The sequence below is a fragment of the Sphaeramia orbicularis genome, chromosome 7, assembly GCF_902148855.1.
Source record: "Sphaeramia orbicularis chromosome 7, fSphaOr1.1, whole genome shotgun sequence".
Classification (NCBI taxonomy): Eukaryota; Metazoa; Chordata; class Actinopteri; order Kurtiformes; family Apogonidae; genus Sphaeramia; species Sphaeramia orbicularis.
The window spans coordinates 21,106,956-21,126,126 of record NC_043963.1 but is presented as its reverse complement, the minus strand read 5'-3'; the positions used below and the strand labels follow the sequence as shown (position 1 = coordinate 21,126,126).

Genomic DNA, 19,171 nt, shown 5'->3' with positions numbered 1-19,171 from the left:
ATAAAGAAGTTCTGCATTTCTTCTCTATTTGTGAACATAGTGATGATAAAAACATTTAATGATGAACTGATGATTTATGATAATGTACAAAAAGAGGTGTCAACGGCCTAAACAGCTACTTTCAACCAAAAGCATTTACTGATTTAAAATATTCAATAACTTTAAAATCCCTGATCCTATCAATACATTGAAATAATTCAAGGAAAATACAGTTTCTCTTCATTGGATACAACCCATTTGGACGTTCAGAAGCCCCATTATGAACGTCAAAATGGCATCATCTTCTGCATTCACTAGTAAAACCCTGGTAGTTTGACAAAGACAGTGATTGTAGATATATATTTCACCAAAAATTTGACTTTCTTCACTTTCTCTCTTTTGATATAATAACCACTGAATTTACCACTGAGTTTTTATGAACATACATGATTGGTAAATTAAATATTGGAAAATACCTGATTTTCATTGAAATATATTAAGAATAATATTATAACAAATGGTTATAAAACACCAAGGAAATGTTACATTTAGAGAAAAATCATATTTGATGTTCAAGGTCTTAATATATAAAGACCCAACGTTACTTTTGTGGTACTTCCCAAAACATTGTTTTCTCTATATTTAGCCTTTCTTCAGTGATTTAACACCAGTTGTTGTGATATCCTCTTCTTTATTTTGCATTTTTTTCAGTATAGATCATGTATTTTCTAATAGTTAATTTACTAATCATGTAGATGTTCATGAAAACTCAGATTAAAGTTGAGTGTTATTATATCACAAACAGAGAAAACTGAAAAAAAGTGACTTTTTCAGCAAAATATTATTAACTGAACATAAACCCAGTGTGTCCATCCATTGTCACTGATCCAACTCCATGGGTTTTACTAGTGAATTAATGTTGTAGAAGATGACTGTGTTTCCACGGTAACTACAGAGCCTCTGAACGTCCAAATGGGTCATATCTGATGACCATGACAAGGTGACAAACTGTATTTTACACCAATTATCTAATATGTTTAGTGGTTGAGAAGTTATTCAAAATTTTACATGAGCAGACAATTTTGGTTGATGGTGGATATTTGGGTCTTTACTGAACATCTACTTAACTGGATTTCTATGGGCTGTTCTCCAAATAATTCACTTGTCACTTGTTTTAATTTTATTTTATTTTCTTGAGCTGAATGGCCCAAAGGGTCAATAAAGTTAATCTGATTCTGAATGAATGAATTATTTAGAAAAGTTCCCAGTAAATAATTAAAAACCAGAATATCTACAATTACACGAATGGAGCAAACTTTTAAGATATGGTCCTGAGTCCTAATCACAAACCACTATTTGCTTAGTTTTCAGCGATTCTGGAAAGCCAACACACCTTAATCTGTTCAGATAATGCTCTTCCCGAAAGTTGCTGTTTGGTCTGACTTCGACGCCATAAACAACTGAGGAGGAAAGTGTCTCTTGCGCTGTTTATCAGCAAGGCGAGACAAGGTAATTAGGAAAACATCAGCAGCATAGGTCCAAAGGTCACTTTAATCTGCAGTTTTTTGCTTTATTGCCACTCTCTTACTGTCTCTCCTTGGCTCTTTCTGCATTCACCACCATAGCAACACTCCCCGCAAAATGCCCTGTCACATTGATCTCGATTGATTTTTCACACCCTGCTTGTTACAGATATGGATTTATTTTGAGCATAATTCTTGATTTCAGATGCAGTGCCATACCTCAGCTATGATTCCCTTATATGTGCAGTACATATATACTGTATAACAGACCTGTGTTCAGCTGTTTGTAATGATTATGAAGAGTTCCCAACTTGGTTTATAGACTACTGACCATCATACCAGCAGCACCTTAACCTGATCATATTGTAGTTATGCAAGACAGTGGCAAACATGAACCCTTTCATGCATAGTGGTCACTACAGTGGACAGTTATTCTCCAGCTGTTCTCTTGTATATTCATGGGGTTTTTTTTAGTTCCATATCAGCCAACACAGTGGAAACTTATACATCATCCCATACATTGACATTCATATCATTACTGTAACAGCACTGTATCTGATAAACCTGATCTGCAGGAACATGTTCGAGTGTTAATCAATTGCTAGTTGTTATTAGACTATAATTAACAGTTTTCTTAAACAAAAAGGTGTTTGTTTTTTTTTGCATATTATCTCCATGAAGTGAGTAGTAAGTAGTATTATAACATTATAATAAAATGTGAGAAAACATCACAGCATTATAATAAAATGTGAGAAAACATCAGATTAGCTGCATTAAAAAAATGTATTCCATAGTTTTCACAGTTTATCACTTTTTGATATTGCATTTTAAATACATGTTTTGTTGCTTGTAGAAGCCAATAACGTAATAACGACCGATAATGTAATAAATTTGCCATTTTTAAACTGTAATATGCCAATAACGTAATAAAATTCTGAACCAATATTCTAATAACTTTTGGCCAATAACGTAAGAACTTATTATGTTATTGGCCTGGTAAAAAAAATTCTTTGCAAATGTAATAATTGAGCTAATAACGTAATAATATATTAATATCACTGTATTTAAGTTTCATTTATTAGATATAACTGTGATAAAATTTCTCTCTCCCTCTCCCTCTCTCTCTCTCTCTCTCAATAACCAGCCAAAAACGTGATAAGTTATCATGTAATAGGCCAAAAGTTATTACGTTATTGGTTCAGAACTTTTATTATGTTATTGGCTTATTACATTTTAAAAATGGCAAATTTATTACTTCATCAGCCGTTATTACAAATTAAACACATGGCATCCAGCTGAGTGGACATTTTTGTAACTCCATTCAAAATCATTTCATCAAAAAATTTCAATCACATTGTTTATTTCATGCCTAAAGAATAATAAAAAGGGTCAGGAAAAAAATCTTAATTCATGCATCAAAGGGTTAAAATAAATAACAAGAGCAGAGCATTATATACTAGCATTACAGCAGGAATGAACTATTCTGAAGGCGTCCGTTCATGATAATATGACTGTGTGGGAGGGTTATTTCATGACAATGCTGCACAGGAGGAAGGTTGGTGGTACATAAAGCCTCAAACTGTCCTGGTTTGAGTCAAAAAGGCCCAAACATCCTGCCCTCTGACATCCACACAGTGATGGTTTCATATCTGCTCTCTATTTGCACACATCAATGTTTAATGTACTGTAAACATGAATCCCTCACCTCGTTCCCTCCCTCTCTCGTCTTCATCATTTCCTCTCACTCATTTACGAGACAACTTCTTTGTATTTCTCATCATCTGTGGGGAATTGACTCATCCTTTGTCACTCTCCAACATGCAACCTACATCATAATTTGGGGAGTCATTTCCAAGTCATATTTTTAGCAGCAAAACAATGTTATACGCACATCAAAATAAAGGCCTACATGAGGGCTGCGTCTAATTATTATTCCTTTTGTCCTGAAATGATCTGTAAAACAATGAAGCACGATCTCCTATAGAAACCTAAGTATGAGTAGTTTTGTCTCAACACTAGCCAAAGAAACAAGTAAATCTGTCCAACTGTAAGGAAAAAGAGGGGGTTAGTGTATAAAATGTACCTAATAAAACAAGTTAAAGATAGTTTTAACAAACACCGAGTAGAATAAAATATATTTAAAGAGTTTTTTGTTTAAAATGTAATCTATTTCAGATGGAAAAATGTGGAAAAATGACAAAATGTACTTAACTAACTTGGTCTTAGAATTTGCACCTGATTTTACATTTTTTAAATAATAATTTCACTTTACTGCAGTTTCTTGTCTTGTTTGATGATTAAAGCATTTTAGAAAAGATAGAAATATCCAGGTACTGATATATTTGTTAAAAAAAAACAACAACTTTGTAACTACTCACTAATGTTGCCATAATATTTTTAATTAACCCATAAAGACCCAGTGTTACTTTTCCGTCAGTTCCCAAAAGAATATTTCTCCCTATTTAACCTTTCTAAAGCAATTTATCATCATTTATTTTAATATTATCCTCTGTATTTTGCATTTCTTCAATAAAAATCAGGCATTTTCCCAGATTTAATTGACTGATCATGTAGATGTTTATAAAAGCTCAGATTAAAGTTAACTGTCATAATATCAGAAACGGAGAAAAATGAAGAAATTGTGATTTTTTTTCAACAAAATCTATCATTAACTGAATATAAATCATGTGTCTCCATCCACTGTCATTGATCCAACTCCATGGGTTTTACTGATGAATCAATGTTGTAGAAGATGACGGTGTTTCCATGGTAACTACGGAGTCTCTTAACGTCCAAATGGGTCATATCTGATGACCATGAAAATATGACAAACTGCATTTTACACCAATTATTTACATGAATTGATAGGATTAGTGGATCAGAAGATATTAAACATTTTATATTGGTAGATGATTTTGTAGCTAGTAGCTGTTTGGGTCTTTATGGGTTAAGCAGTCATTATAATTATAGTGCATCTTATAATGAAACATACTTTATTAAATAAGAAAATAGTTGCCACTTTTTTTTTTTTTTATCTAAATCTGTTTTACATATTCATAAACTGAGTGGATAATTTAGTGATTGGTTATAATTTACTAGTATGTGAGGTATTAAAGGTAGGTAAAAGTAAAGAAACATACTAACTCACTTGAGAAATACCACTTTAAGAGCTGACTGCACTGAATAACTTCCCATCACCTGTGCTGCCCTCCCATCTGACGATTAACAACACGCATCCCTGCTCTGTTTCATTATTGATAGGCCATATTGACCTGTTTGTCTCTCCTCACTGATGAGAATGATTCGCCTTCCTGTTTGTCCTCGCAGCGCTGTGAGAAGAATGCACATCCACATACAGACCCATTAAAACCACATGGGTTTATCCCTCGCCAATCCTGCTCCCCGGGTCAGAGGAAACTCACATTATCGATGGTACGTGTAGCTGCAAAAACACGGGTCCTGTGTAGGATGTGATGATCAGCACAAAATGGTGCTATTATAGGAAACACGTTATTAAACCCAGCACCTACAGGGGGACCAGATCCCAACAAAACAAAGGAGAAGTAGTTTTATATTTAGTTAATTCAAATGCTTCTATTTTCATTGGATCAGTTCTTTTGTCATTCTGATCATGCATAATCAACACCCTTGATACACTCTATAGACTAAAATATCGGGACACATTACATATAAATCCTGTTGATCTTATGTATTGCCATGATAAAAATGTTCATGTCAGTTGTAGAAACAGTTTAATAGCCAAATTTGTTTTAAGTTTCAAGTCTAACTTTTCTTTCCAAGTGAGAGTTGAAGAAATTAGATGGTTCCTTATGGGATGAAATTATGATTTATGGTCAGAATATGACATGTATTTCAGACATCTAGAGGTAGAACATTTAAAATAAACATATAGCAATAATCATCATCATCATCATCATCATCATAATAGAATACAAACTGTGAAGCGTAGATGAAAGTGTAAACAAAACTAATCCTAAAGACAAAATAAAAATATTTATTAAATTATAACATTATATTATTACATTTGTCATTATCATTTTGTAGCGGCAAAACACCCAAATTCATTGCGTCCCAATACTTTTTCCATATAATGTGATTAACGTGTTGTAGATCACAAACACATAAATATTTTATTTCCTCAGTGGTAGTTAGTCATTAAATGTGAACAAAATAAGTAATGACATGAACAAAACCAAACAAAATAAATATCAAGTTCACAATATTTAATAGAAATCACAAAATGGTTCTATGAATACTGACTTTTCTGATTTACTGTTCAGTTTAAGACATTTATTATCATGAGCAACATTTTGTTGAAGTACTGTAATTACATAGTTATTTAATACACATTAATACCCAGTCAGCCGCAACCTGCACTGTTATGTACATTTCATCCACTGGTTTGAAACATGCAAAAATTCACATTTTCTTTTCCTGATTTTTTTTTTTTTTTTTTTTTTGAAAATTCAGCTAAAATGTGCAAAATGTGACCATCATGTGCTTGAACTGATGTATTCCTGCCAAACTCAGAATTCAGGACATCGTGTCAATATGTGGGACGTGGGATAAAGGATGAAAACGCTGTGCAGTCCCTGATAAAATGGGACACCTGGTCACCCCAGTGGTGCTGAAAGGCTGTACATAATTAGCTCTGCCTATAGGAGAAGCCCTTGTAAAACTCATCCACCATAGCATTATGGTATAATGGACCAAATGTTTTAAGATCCTGCTTTCATGTACTCTGAGCCCATGCTATATCTGTAAGAGGACAGATGGCCGTCCCTGTTGGTGCGATTCTCCACAGCTTCTCCAAGTTAATACACCCGGCATATGGACATGCATCACAGGGTGGGGACTGGCACCGGGCCCTCAGGAGAGCACGCTGACAGGATGGGGGGGGATACGAGATGTGCTGCAGTCTCCAAATTGCTGGTCCCCAGCCACCGGAAACTTTCAAGACCCAAAGCCCTTACCAGGCACATTTCACTTACATAAATGTTCCTGGTCTCAGGAAAGTGAACCTGTGGGTGGGCCCTGGCAGGGTGCATCCGACACTAGAGATTAGGTCACGCCTTTCATGAGGAGGGGGGGCAGTGGTGGTGGTGACAGCGTGCCATGGGCCATTAGGATGAGGGCAGAGCAGCAGTTTATCCTCATTTAGGACAACCTTGGTTGAAAGGTATCTGGATAATTTCCTCGTGTTGTCTCTACTCCCCTATCAGAGTGTACTTGAGCTCTCCTTCTGCTGTCACCCCCCCCCCCCCCCCCCCAATCCATCCCACCTCCCACATTACTGGACCCATCCCAGATGAAGGGATTAATGGCTTTCTGAAAGAATATCACAGGGAATCAAAAACCTACTGCTTGTGCAAATTAATTTTACAGCTGCCATGTTAATGCAACTCGGACACAATCAATCTCTATGATAATGTCACTGGAATAAGCCATCTCTGTTTACATTTACCCACAGCAGAGCAGGGCTGAAATATCTGTAACCAGCAGGAGAGGAAAAGCAAAAATGGCAGCTGCTGACTCTGTGCTGCCATCAAGTGGTGAAACCTTACATGTCTGGGCTGAAACTGAATGGCAATTTTCATTATTTTCTATAATTTGACTTGAGTAGATAAGAGGTATAAAGCAAATTTACAAACACAGACAGGAACGACTAAGACCTGTTTCCAATCTGAGGTTTTATTATTTGGAAAATTAAGTCTCAAAAAATTCAAGAATACATTAGAATAACAAGTGCACACAAATTCAAAGTGAGGAGGTGTGATATATGGCATACCAATGCTTAAGATCTGTCAAAATGCTTGTACACCAACGTGACTCCAAACCAGCAGCAGGAAATCTATCAGCGTAGATGACAGGTTCAAGTAAGACATGTAATTACAGTTTGAGTTAGTCCTTAAGTTAAAAGCAATTCAAAATAGAAAACACACTTTAAAAGATAGAATTAATGTGCAGGGATCGTAAGATGAAATGTCAAACACCTAGCGAGGCAGAAAAATCTTATAAAACTACAACATAACTTGCGCATCATTAACTTAAATAGATCCTGAAAATATGTAACACATTTTTACAAAGCATTTAACACTGATAAACAGAAAAACGATGACTCGATTAAGCTCACAAAAGAATTTTGTGAAGAATTTAAAGAGAAAAAAATTGCAAACAAATGAAGATTTTGTTTTTCTTCTTTTTTTTCTTTTTTTACATTTAACACCATAAAAACAGAATGAGCACTGGGTTTGCAATAAGAAATTTGGCCAAATTTCTTCAAATAAACAGCACTTTATAGATTTTTTTTTTTTTTTTGTGATTTCTTCCAGTTACACAGGAAGTAATGATAGGTACCTGATTCCACTTTTCTACCACCAAAATCTAAACTAAGCAACGTCACTGTGCAACACGATGGAAAACTATTTATTACAGGTAGTGTTGATTATTGTGGCCGTCATAGACCTCATCTATGCAGGTAAATCTCCCAGCAGAGGGGCAACTTAAGCAACTACATGGCAAAACTCATCAAGAATGATTTAATCAACTACAGTATTTAAGTATTATGTACAATATCAAGGCTGCAGTCCATTGGCATTCTAATATCTCTGACTGTTAAAGGTATGTTGGCTCAGTTACAGTTCATAAACATTTGAACCCGATTGACTAACACCTACGTCTACACCGAAAACCTACTCCTTCCTTCCTAAGCCTGTTAAATCCTGGCATTTGTGGCAACCGAGAAAAATGAAAACATTACAAACAGTTCAAAAACTACTTTACATCACATGTCCAGCATGAAACGTTTTCCACCCTTGCTCAACTGTTTTTGAGAACAAACATTATTTTAGTCTTCGCACTGGACATGTGTGGGTATACAGCTCTATACATCACTGATAACACTGACCAGGAGTACATTTGTCGTAAGAGGTGGCACTACATTAGAGACAAGAGGAAAGTTTCAAGGTGCATACAGGTTGTTTGTTGGACACCGCACAGTCCATTTGGTGTGTGGAATGAATCAACAAAGAGGCTGTTTATCTGCGCAGGCGTGGGACGCATGCAGAGATGTCGCATCGCTCGTTACGGAGCTGGAAACTAGGCAAGCCACGATCGGGAATCTGGTACTCACATCAAGGCTGGGTCACGTTAACGGTATTACCCGTCATCCTTTCATACATGAGTATCAAACTTTTCAGGCTTGAGCTCTGGACAGGTCGCTGTAAAAGTGCCTCAGTCTTAGGTAAGCGTGTGTGTGCGCATGTGTGTGATGTTCCTCAGTGTTTGTTGGGTGCTGCACATCCATTCGGTGTAGTTGCGGTTGGTGGGACTGTTGTGTTATATGCTTGAGTGCTGGCCTCTAGATGTGCATGATTCTAAGTGTACCAGTGTGTCTGAAACTGCATTGGCGGCGCTGCTCTGCATAAGAGGGACAGACTATAGGAAAGCACTTGGGTTTGCTCGCGGATCCTTCTGGTTCCTGTAGCGCACAGCGAGCCACACTCCGAGGATCTGGAAGTGAAAAGAGGGTTTAAATGAGTAAAACAAATAATATAATAAATATAATAATATACTATAATAAATACTAAATCTACAAGTTTATTTCCTGTGACAGATTTACAAAAAAACCCCAAAAAACACAATGCTTTTTTTAGTTAGTGGGTTCTTAATATATTAGGAACATGTAGGAAGAAAGAGAACTCAATCGATCAATCAACCCATAAAGAAAATAGAAGTAGAACACAAATAGGAAGCAACAGAAACAGTCTCCCTGCATATCTGAAAAGGGTGGGGGAAGAAATAAACAAAAAAAAAACACAGAAAGTGGTTGAGTAGGATCACACACTCACCTCTGTAAAGCTGAAGAAGAGTCCAACGCCCCCAAGGATCTTCAGAGCCTCTGTTGCGTGATTTAGCATCAAACCCCCACAGGAGTTACAGTTCATGGACTTTTTACATGCCTGTGAGTGAAAGACACAAAAAAAGGAAGAAAAGCCTTTAGTCTTCAGCAGTATGAGTCACCTGTTTGTCAGATAAGACAGTATTAGCTACACAAATCTATTTTGAGAACTGCAGAAAGTGGCCTACTTCTAAGTTATTCTAGTTTCAGGAAACACTACTTTGACTTTTACTCAGTAGCTTATATTGTGTAACTGAAAACTTATTCATGGTTACATTTACAGGAGACAGTGTTCTCGTGTAATTTAATTATACACTTCAACAAAAACACATCAGGTTTTAATAAGTTGCTCTATAATGTCAGGGCCACTGGAGTTCTTGTCCTGCTATTACTTTTTTTCTAGTCCAGTCAGTTTAATATTATGGCAATTTTAGGACGTGTAGTGTCGCATAAGCATGTTTTTTTTTTTTTTCCCAAAGCACAGATTTTTTTTTTGGGTGATTGCACAACTGAAAAGTGTGAACGTATAGAACAGTTTGACATTTTTATAATGTATTTACTCCATGGTCAGCACCTTAGCCCCTGAGGTACACTAGCTCCTTTTACACTTTGAATTCTGTACAGATTAAAGAAACAAGACATAACATCTAAAAAAGTGCAGGTTAAGCATATCTTTGTAATTTGCAGAGTCACACTGAGCCTTTTCTAAACATTTTCAGTGCTGTACATAGCCTGATTAACAGGCAGCAAAATTGTTTAGCTACAGAAAACTATTAGAGTGGTACAAATGAACTCATGCATTCACAGCAAGAAAGCAAATGTATAACACAGAAAACAACTAAGTTGTTTATGACTTACAGCTGGACAAGCTGGGTAATCCGGATCGGACTGTACACTAGAGTTGACTTTGTACAGCCCACAACAGTTCAGCTGGCTCTCCAGATCCATCCTAGTGTTGTTTTCCAACAGCCGCCATGCAGAGCTCAGAAGTACCTTCTACAAAAAAAAAAAAAAAAACAGACAGAGGAACAGAACAACAAGTAACAGCTGTTATAACAACAAAATTCCATGTGTGATACTGTGTGACATCCAGTACACTGTGGTTTGTAACCAAGTGAACCTCTCTAACAAACTTGCTTTTTGTGGCCTTAAAGCCTCTTCTAAAGTCACCCATTAGAGCCAGTGCTTGTTTTATTCTAGATTTTATAGTGAGGGGATATTAACTCTGGTCCACATTCAAACAGAAGGTGACACAAACACACCATAATGCTGGATGCCACTGACTCTAAATTGAGTATAAGGAGAACAGGAAGTCCATTCTGAGCCTGTGTAGGATGTGGTAGTCCATGAAAATAAACCTGCTCCTTTAGTAAATATAAGGAGCCCATTCTAACACAACAAAAAACTTGATTATAATGATGAAAACAGATGATCCTTATGAACATCTTATCAACATTAACATCCTTGTAAATCTTACAAATTAGACCTTTTAAACAAATACCTGAGTTCACTTACCTGCTGCCCGCTGTTCATTGCCAGACAAGAACAGGAAACTCCAAATTGGAATAGAAAAACAATAAAAAGAATCACCATGTACTGAGAAAAAGAGGTTAAAGAAAAAACAGTGCCAAAACATGACAGATATGCAACAAACTGGCACTTTCAATAAACTGAAACTTCTGCATCACAACTCACACTTGAACTTGTGCATCATAGACCAACAAAGGGAAAGGATACAAAGAAAAGCATAACTTGGTGGTGATGGATTGCCCCGATGAGCCCCACAATAGCGATGAGCAGCAGGAAGAAGCCCACTGCAATGACCCCTCCGATGATGTGGATGCTCGACACCAAGCCGAACCCTTTCCCCCATGCTGCTACTCCAATCAGCAGCAGCCCGACCAGCTGAAGGAGCAGAGGGAAGGAAGTTAATGTGAGTCAGCTGAGGCAGCATGTATCAGATGGAACAGGGCTCACTGCTCAATCACAATGCCATGTTTTACCACAAAGACACCACAAGTACTGTTTACTTGAGTTAGATCACTATTGAGCACAGTGAAAATTCAAGATTAGAGTTTAGAATGGCTGTAAAATTAATAAATATAATTTGATCTGATATTAGTTAAGAAAGGAATTAAAATATACAAAAATTATGCAAAATAAAGTTCCTACAACGCCAACCTATTCTCTGTGTGTGTGTTTCTATCTGTTGTTTGTCTCTTCAATCTGTCTGACTTGGTGGATTCCTCTTTCATTAAGATTTATGCTTCATGCTGTTTTTTTTTTCCTGATGTCTTTGCCATGATTTTACCCAGCAACTGCTGCATCACACTCATGACGGTGACTCAGCTGTCGGCAATCATGTCTGAGGGCATGTGTGCAACCTCTCAAGTTTTCCGGCTGTGCTGTTAATCTTTCAGCATGAAGTTCTTGGACTTGTTGTTGCTGAATGACTTTCTACTCACCACAGGACACCTTAATTACCCTTATAGCAGGTGAAAACTCACTGCGTTACACCCCAAACATTTTGGAATGACAATCTTGGCAGACCAACTAAAAATAATAAGGCAGCAACACCTAGAGAATCTGGCAATTTTTTTATTTAAAACCCAATCACTCAATTAAAAATGAAAAAAGACAATCAAAACAAGCTTAATGAACAATTATTACTCTGCTATGATTCCAGCTTCTTGAATTTGATGATCAAAAGCTTTTTCTTGTCTTCCCTTGTATTGACACTATAGCCTTAACATAACAAAAACAATAGAACCCAGTTTGATAGTTTTACATATAATATCAGAGGCCATAACTGGCAGATTACACCAAATTTACGTACTCTAGTAATTTAACTGACTGTGTGATATGAAGATGCATATATATTCTGTAACAACAGAGAAAGAGAAATCATTTTACATTATACTCTGTCATTTATAGCATGTTGCATTTAGGTGCTTTAAATTTATCCACACAAGAAATGTTAAAGAAACGAGCACAAAAATACATGAAAAACAGCGAATTTGACATAAACAAGATAATTCTATTCGTGTTTATAAGGTTCCAACAAGGAAAATGAAATAATTAAAACACAATCCAGTGTACTGAGGTCATTTTCAACCAAGTCTAATTGAAATTTCAGAATAACCATTTACATATATATGGCAGCAGACCTATATGATATGACACACTGTAATGTAATAACCATGTAAAAACTAATTCCTTCCTGAAAGCATTCAGCTTTAAGGGAGACTACTAGAGATGTTTTAATGTTATATAATGTATGATTCAAATTAGACTAATATGTATCTGTATAGATACATAATACACACAAATACAATAATACTGAAATCTGGCAACTTTTGAATAGAAACTCAAAATACCATTTAATATAAAAATACTTATACTTGAATAGTTCTCATCCAAGTATATCTTCCATTTCTAATCACTCACTGTGACCATCTATTCACGGTGAGTTAGTGTGAGCTGAGGCCAACGTGTTGACTATTACAACTCACATGACTACCACAAACAGGACGTGATGAACCGAATTAACCTCGTTTGGTCAACCTCGAGTGACAGGCCACAATAATAATAGAGATGCTAAAGAAAATAACACGATCAGGACTCCCAGTTTTGGTCAGATGGCCTCCTAGCTAACGGGAGCTCTCATTCACATAATGGCGAAGCTAACAAGCTAACTATAAACCAAGAGTGCTACTTTGAAGCTATTACTGTCTACGTAACTAGCTTAGCTACACAACGAAAGGACTATTATTACTGATATCTAATCAACAGAGAGTACATACCGATAGCCATCTGTGACTTGAAATCAGGAACATGTAAAATAAAAGTCAGACATTCTTATACTTACAACGGTGCAGCTAAAATTCTGGTCTAACCTCCATTGAGAAGCTAGTTAGCCTAAGCTAATGTAGCTAGCTAAAAGTTAGCCTGATGATCCATTTTGTACACTCACCATGTAAACCACATTCAAGGAACAAAGCGCATTTTTGGAACAGGTGAAGCCGCCACAGACCATATTCGAAAACCCCTTATGAGCTGAGCTGGCTATACTGAATAAAACCCTAAAAACAACCTCTGCTGTCTTGCTTTGAGGAAGCGCTACAGACTGGACTGAAATGTTTTTGGTCAGCGGTGAGGGCGTGGCCGAGGACGTCAGGACCAAACGTTACGTCAGGGTGTCGACGAACGTCACTGTAACTTCATAAAACTATGTGGAGAAACTGAGTAGTAAACAGTCATTATTATTCGATTTGTTAATCCCTGAAATGAGTCGGATAATGTGCGGGAAGTGTGACAGTAAAACGATGCCTGGACATGTTTCGAGCCGGATGATCAGGGTGTGAGGATGATAATTACACAATGATTACTCAATAGGTGATTATACAATAGACTCTGTACAGTGAGTGACTGTTGTAATGCATATTGATGTTTTTGTCTATTTCCCATTGTTACACAAGGCTTGATTAGTTATTTTCCAGAAGAATGTACACATACATGGAATACAGAGTGGTCCGTAGGGGGATCGAATCTGCGACCTAGGTGTTTATAGCACCCTGTTCAAACCAACTGAGCTAACCGGTCTCTCAAATGTTTATCATCATCACCTTTTGTCTAGTCAGAAGTGGTACATATTTAATGGAGATCTTCTAGGCCAGGGGTGTCAAACTCATTTTAGTTCAGGGGCCACATTCAGCTAAATTTGATCTGAAGTGGGCCGAACCAGTAAAATAATAACATAATAATATATAAATAATGTCAACTCCAAACTTTTCTCTATGTTTAAGAGCGAATAAGTAAATTTACATTAGGAAAATGTTTACATCTACAAGCTATCCTTTCAAACAATGTGAATAACATGAACAAACCGAAAAAATAAGTGTAATTTTAACAATATTATGCCTCAGTTTAACATTTACACATGTACATTATAACTTACAGATCACAGTGAATCTACAAACGTGCAAAACATTTAGTAACAGACAGAATATTATTAAAATTGTACTCACTTCTCTTAAGACATTTCAGATTATTCCTATTTGTTCAGGTTATTCACTTTTTTTTTTTTTTTTTTTTGTGAAATTATACTTTGTTTTAGTTTAAATACATGAAAATATTTACATTTACAAAGAGAAAAATTTGGAGTTGTCATTATTTATATGTTATTATGATAGTATTTTACCGATTTGACCCACTTGAGATTGAATTGGTCTGAATGTGGAACCTGAACTAAAAGGATTGTTAATATCTTAGTGTAATTTTTGCATCTTACAAATTCATCCCAAGGGCCGGACTGGACCCTTTGGCGGGCCGGATTTGGCCCCCGGGCCGCATGTTTGACACCTGTGTTCTAGGCCATAGCAGGATGGACACATGCAGAAAACCGGGTAAGGTTGTAGATACTTTAACAGCTGTAAGTACAACAACTGTAATTCTGGAGTACACACTTTTACACATCATGGGCCTGCCTACATGCTATCTGCATCCTCAAAATAGCACCAATTTAAAATTCTACATCAACATCGTAGGCCTCCTCAATTAACGTCAAATACGTGGGGTTCCTTTGTTTCAACTTTGAAACACATGCCAGAATCAGTAGAAACAGCTGGATAAAACATGCAAAAAAAGGATGCCTCAAAAAGAGATCTACTGCAGCTAGCCAGAAAAAAAAATTGCAAATTGATTTCTTATTTTTGTGAAAATGGTCATTTGTACATGTCATTTTCATTAAGAACATGAAAAGTAATGTGTGTATTTTTTGTTGTTTTGTTTGTACGCAACACACTTGATTTCCAAATAGCTTCATTCAGACTGAGACACAGACACACATTTGATCTCTGTTAGAAAATGTGAGGATTTCAGTTCTACATTTTTGTCAGCTATTCAGCCCTGCAAACCTCTGCAAAGCTCACATAGGTTTAACTAAAAAAGTCAACGTGTGCAGGCATTCTATAACAACTAAAATCAATAAAATATTGATATTATATGGAAGAGGACATTTGTAACACTTTCTAAAGATGTGTTACATTCCACTCCATCCCTGTCAGTCATTATTAAGCTCATTATATGGGTAAAGTGATTCATATTTTTGCTGGAGGAGCTCCATTTCTATCTAATCTCAGTTCAAAATATAGTTTTAAAGTCAAAGCATTTTTTCTCTATAGAATCTGCATGTGTCTGTTTACAGCAGTGATATCCACCATGCTGAGATACAGAGGAAGTCTCTAAACACTGAAGTACATTGTTACAAGCTATACCTTATTTTTTATCCTCAGCAAAACACAAATGACAAAATTTGCAAGGGGGATTAAATATGTATTTTGAATACATTTAGCTGAAACAATGTCTTATTCTAAAGGTAAAGTGAAAGTTTGGACAAAAGTATTACTGCACAAAAAAGCACTAATGCATCAGATTTCAGTTTAGCATTTACTGTAATGTGAGGTTAGTACTGAAATAACGAAACAGAAATAAACATTTAGGCCTATCATTTGTGCAGTATAGATGTACAATATATATGATGTTACAAGTAAACAACCAGTCATCATGTAGAATCTACAGTGGGAACAATTCTATGCAAATACAGGACACAGATGAATGAATCTGAGTCTGTCTAAAACTGCAAAACCCAAATTTTATCATATCATGTAAGTCTTTCTGTATTATCAGTAAAGGATTTAAAACAAATAATACAGATTAATGATGAAAACTGAGCCCATTTTCTAATCTGGTCTCAGCGTTAGGGTTAAAGCACAAACTGTGAGTACAGTGTCATATATCATCACAATAATATATTATTACATTATAATCTATTTTTATTGCGAGGGTTCAGCATATTATGTGAGGCATTAGACGGTCTGAGAAACTTTCCCAGTGATGTGAGCAGCAGAGCACTTTGTGCTGCCGTTGAGTAAAGAATATGGTTTGAAATAAGGAAGTGAATTCAGTTCAGTTTAAACCTGCAGAGGAAACAGAGACACACATTGTCGTGAGCTGACTTTGCGGTCTGGAGAGCGAGACAGCCCTGAGCCACCGCTTCTTTTCTGCTGCTTTTGAGACTTGAGTTTATGTTCATCTGTGGAACAATCGGCCGGGAGTTCAAATGGGCTGAACAGGTCCTTTGCTTCAGTTAACGGCAGATCCATGAGTCAGGATGAGCAGCAACAGTAAATCAGTAAACTCCACTGCAATAAAAGCAGAGATCAAGAGGCATGAGTCTCTCCAGAGTGCAATCAACAGACTTTCCAAGCAGTTTGAAAGGGTAACAGATGCACAGCTGCGCTCAGGCCTTAAGGTTTATCTTCACAGTATTCAAGGTAAGCTTATCTTTCCTAACTTCATCACAGAACTGGATTTTTTTTTAATGTAGACAAGATAGTAACCTTTATAATATTTGAAGGCTTCTATGAAAAATTACCTCATGTTATCAGATGTTTGCACGATGTCTATACATACAGGATGTTCATTTAAATGATGATGCATGTCTTGACTTGATAAACAGGAAAAAATGTGAAATGTCTGAGGAAATTGTAAATGTTGACCTTGTTTCACTGTGAGTTTTAACATTAGACACAGGGTGTGGGGGAACATGATAGCGTAGAGGCGATTGATATCCTCCTCTGTGCTTCCTGTCAGTCAGCGTGTTTTTTGCGAGGAAGCAGTCAATGTTCATTTTCATTCTCATTTCACTCTGAGGGCAAAATTCACCTCCTGGCAGCTGCTGTATAGCGGCATTTATTTATCAGCCAACCTCTGGACACGGACAACCAATGGCAACATCCCTCAGCAGCCATCGCCATGGCAGCAGGATGAAACCTGCTGTGCGGCCTACTTCCTGTCTGCCAATCTGCAACTGCCCTCAAAGCCACTTCCGTTCAGACAAACAGAACCTTTACATGTGAAGCTGATCAGTTTTACATCATTTCCTCTTATCTCTACTTCCCACTGTTTCTTGTGAAGGTGACACAAGGTATTACTACATCACTCCCTGCAGTTTGTATGTACAACATTTACCTTAAAAGCAGCGCATGTTAGGGTCACAAAGAGGCATATGAATAATGTAAAAAGAAACCTCATTAAATTACTCTTTTTCATCAGTTTATTCATTAGCGTATCATGCTCAGTCTGCTGTTTTTCTGTGAAATGCAGGTCAATCAGCTCCCTGATGGATTTTGGCAAGCTTTGAGGACTTTTTTGGATGTGCCAGATCTTGACATAGCCTGAGAGGGATCCCTTATGTGTAAAAACATTCAGTTGAATTTTTTTGTGTAATTAGGACAGGGTGTCTACGCAGCAGTGAGGATCAAAGCCAATGTAGTCTCCACGGGGCCTGGATCTTTGAGTGTAGAGTTCACTGGCGCTAAAATGAGAGCCACCTCTCGTTTGGACTTAATAAGCGAGTGGGATGTGGTCGGCTGGCTGTGTGCCAAGGACAGGCTGGGAAAAAAAGGGAGATAGAGGGAGAAAAGGGTAAGGTGCTCCAGGGAGCCAAATGAAGACATTTAAATGTGAATCTGACTGACATAGTGTTCACTGCAGCATGGACAGCAGAGTGAGAGATTGAGAGGGGGAAAGATAGATGCGGGAGCTAACAATGAAGGAAAAATGAAAAATCACCCAGCATGACCACTGCCCTTGGCCACTGTCCATCTGACAGAACCCGCCCATGGGTGTCAATGCGTGTGTGTGTGTGTGAGGTGGACGAAAGCTTTGTCTGTATGTGAGTCTTTTCTCGGGGAAAATGTAGAGGGAGTGTGTTTCTAAAACGTCTCTGCCTGAAGACAACCTGATTTTCTGCGTTTTACGTGGGTGTCTGTTTCACAGTAATTGGATTCACTGCACAGCACAGCAATCTGCAGCTCCCTCACACACACTCTGGGCATGTCGTAGCCTCACACTTACGAAAAATTACACACATGTAACGTCATCCCCAGAAAACAATGTTTTCATTTAAAAACACAACTTAACTTCCTGTCAGAGGCTGTGTTTTTGATCTTTCTTCCGCGGTGCAGGCAGCAAATCATCGCTTCTCTCAGGTTGTGCGTTTCCCCTTGAGCCAAAGGCGGTTGTCAGAGGTCTTTTGTATTCAGTGTGAGTAGTTATTGCCCTCTCACTGACTGTGAAAGGGAGGGGGAAGCGGGTTGAGCAGGTGGACAGTCAGATCTTGCATTAAGGGATGATGGTGGGAGGTAGAGAGTGGTGCACTGTGGGAGAGGCATCCTCTGATTTCACATCAAGGAATTTTTTTTAATCAGAGAGTAATTAACACGAAATTACATCCAGTAATAAATCAAGAGATGGATGTGTAATCACGCTTGCCGCAGTGTTTTTTGTTGCTGTACACAGCACAATTGTAACAGTTTTGTACTTTTATTGTTTGTTATTAGTTGTTAAACTGGGAAAACCTTTATTGAACACCATTCCTTTAATCTGAGAAAATCTTTAAATTACATTTTACACATATTCCATCATATGGAGTGTGCAATACTCTGGTATCTTTGCTATTTTTTTTTTTAGCAAAGATAACAATAAAATTCTTTATTTTATTGGGGCTTTTTTTTTTTTTTTCCTGTTGCAGTTCAACACGTTCTGTCCAATATGTTCACATCATCCTGTCACACTACTGTTTGGTTCATGTTGTGAGTCCAGAGCTCACCCACTTCTGCTAATGAACACATGCTGTAGTAGGCAATAGACTACAGATCAATACACTCACAGGAAATCTCTTTCC

At 37.1% G+C, this 19,171-nt stretch overlaps 1 protein-coding gene across 3 annotated transcripts; it reads right to left on the bottom strand.

The window, feature by feature from the left end:
• Positions 1 to 7,194: 7,194 nt before the first annotated feature.
• tspan31 (tetraspanin 31) lies at positions 7,195 to 13,602 on the bottom strand. 3 transcript variants are annotated; one of them, XM_030138381.1, is made up of 7 exons: positions 13,397 to 13,599; positions 13,227 to 13,257; positions 11,161 to 11,328; positions 10,939 to 11,019; positions 10,282 to 10,419; positions 9,374 to 9,484; positions 7,195 to 9,035 (listed from the first exon to the last, which is right to left on the bottom strand). In XM_030138381.1, exons 1-7 carry the CDS (start codon positions 13,408 to 13,410, stop codon positions 8,961 to 8,963), a joined length of 618 nt encoding a protein of 205 aa, XP_029994241.1. In that variant the 5' UTR covers positions 13,411 to 13,599; the 3' UTR covers positions 7,195 to 8,960. The 3 variants fall into 3 exon arrangements, with proteins under 3 accessions (XP_029994241.1, XP_029994243.1, XP_029994240.1); XM_030138383.1 differs by having other exon boundaries at positions 13,227 to 13,242; positions 13,397 to 13,598; XM_030138380.1 differs by lacking the exon at positions 13,227 to 13,257 and having other exon boundaries at positions 13,397 to 13,602.
• Positions 13,603 to 19,171: the final 5,569 nt, after the last annotated feature.

Coding starts and splice junctions, on each gene's coding strand:
- tspan31 (XM_030138380.1), bottom strand. CDS start 13,459: ATGGTCTGTGGCGGCTTCACCTGTTCCAAAAATGCGCTTTGTTCCTTG. Junction 11,329..13,396: donor CCTTGAATGTGGTTTACATG/GTGAGTGTACAA, acceptor CTGCTCCTTCAG/CTGGTCGGGCTGCTGCTGAT. Junction 9,485..10,281: donor ATTACCCAGCTTGTCCAGCT/GTAAGTCATAAA, acceptor TTTCACTCACAG/GCATGTAAAAAGTCCATGAA.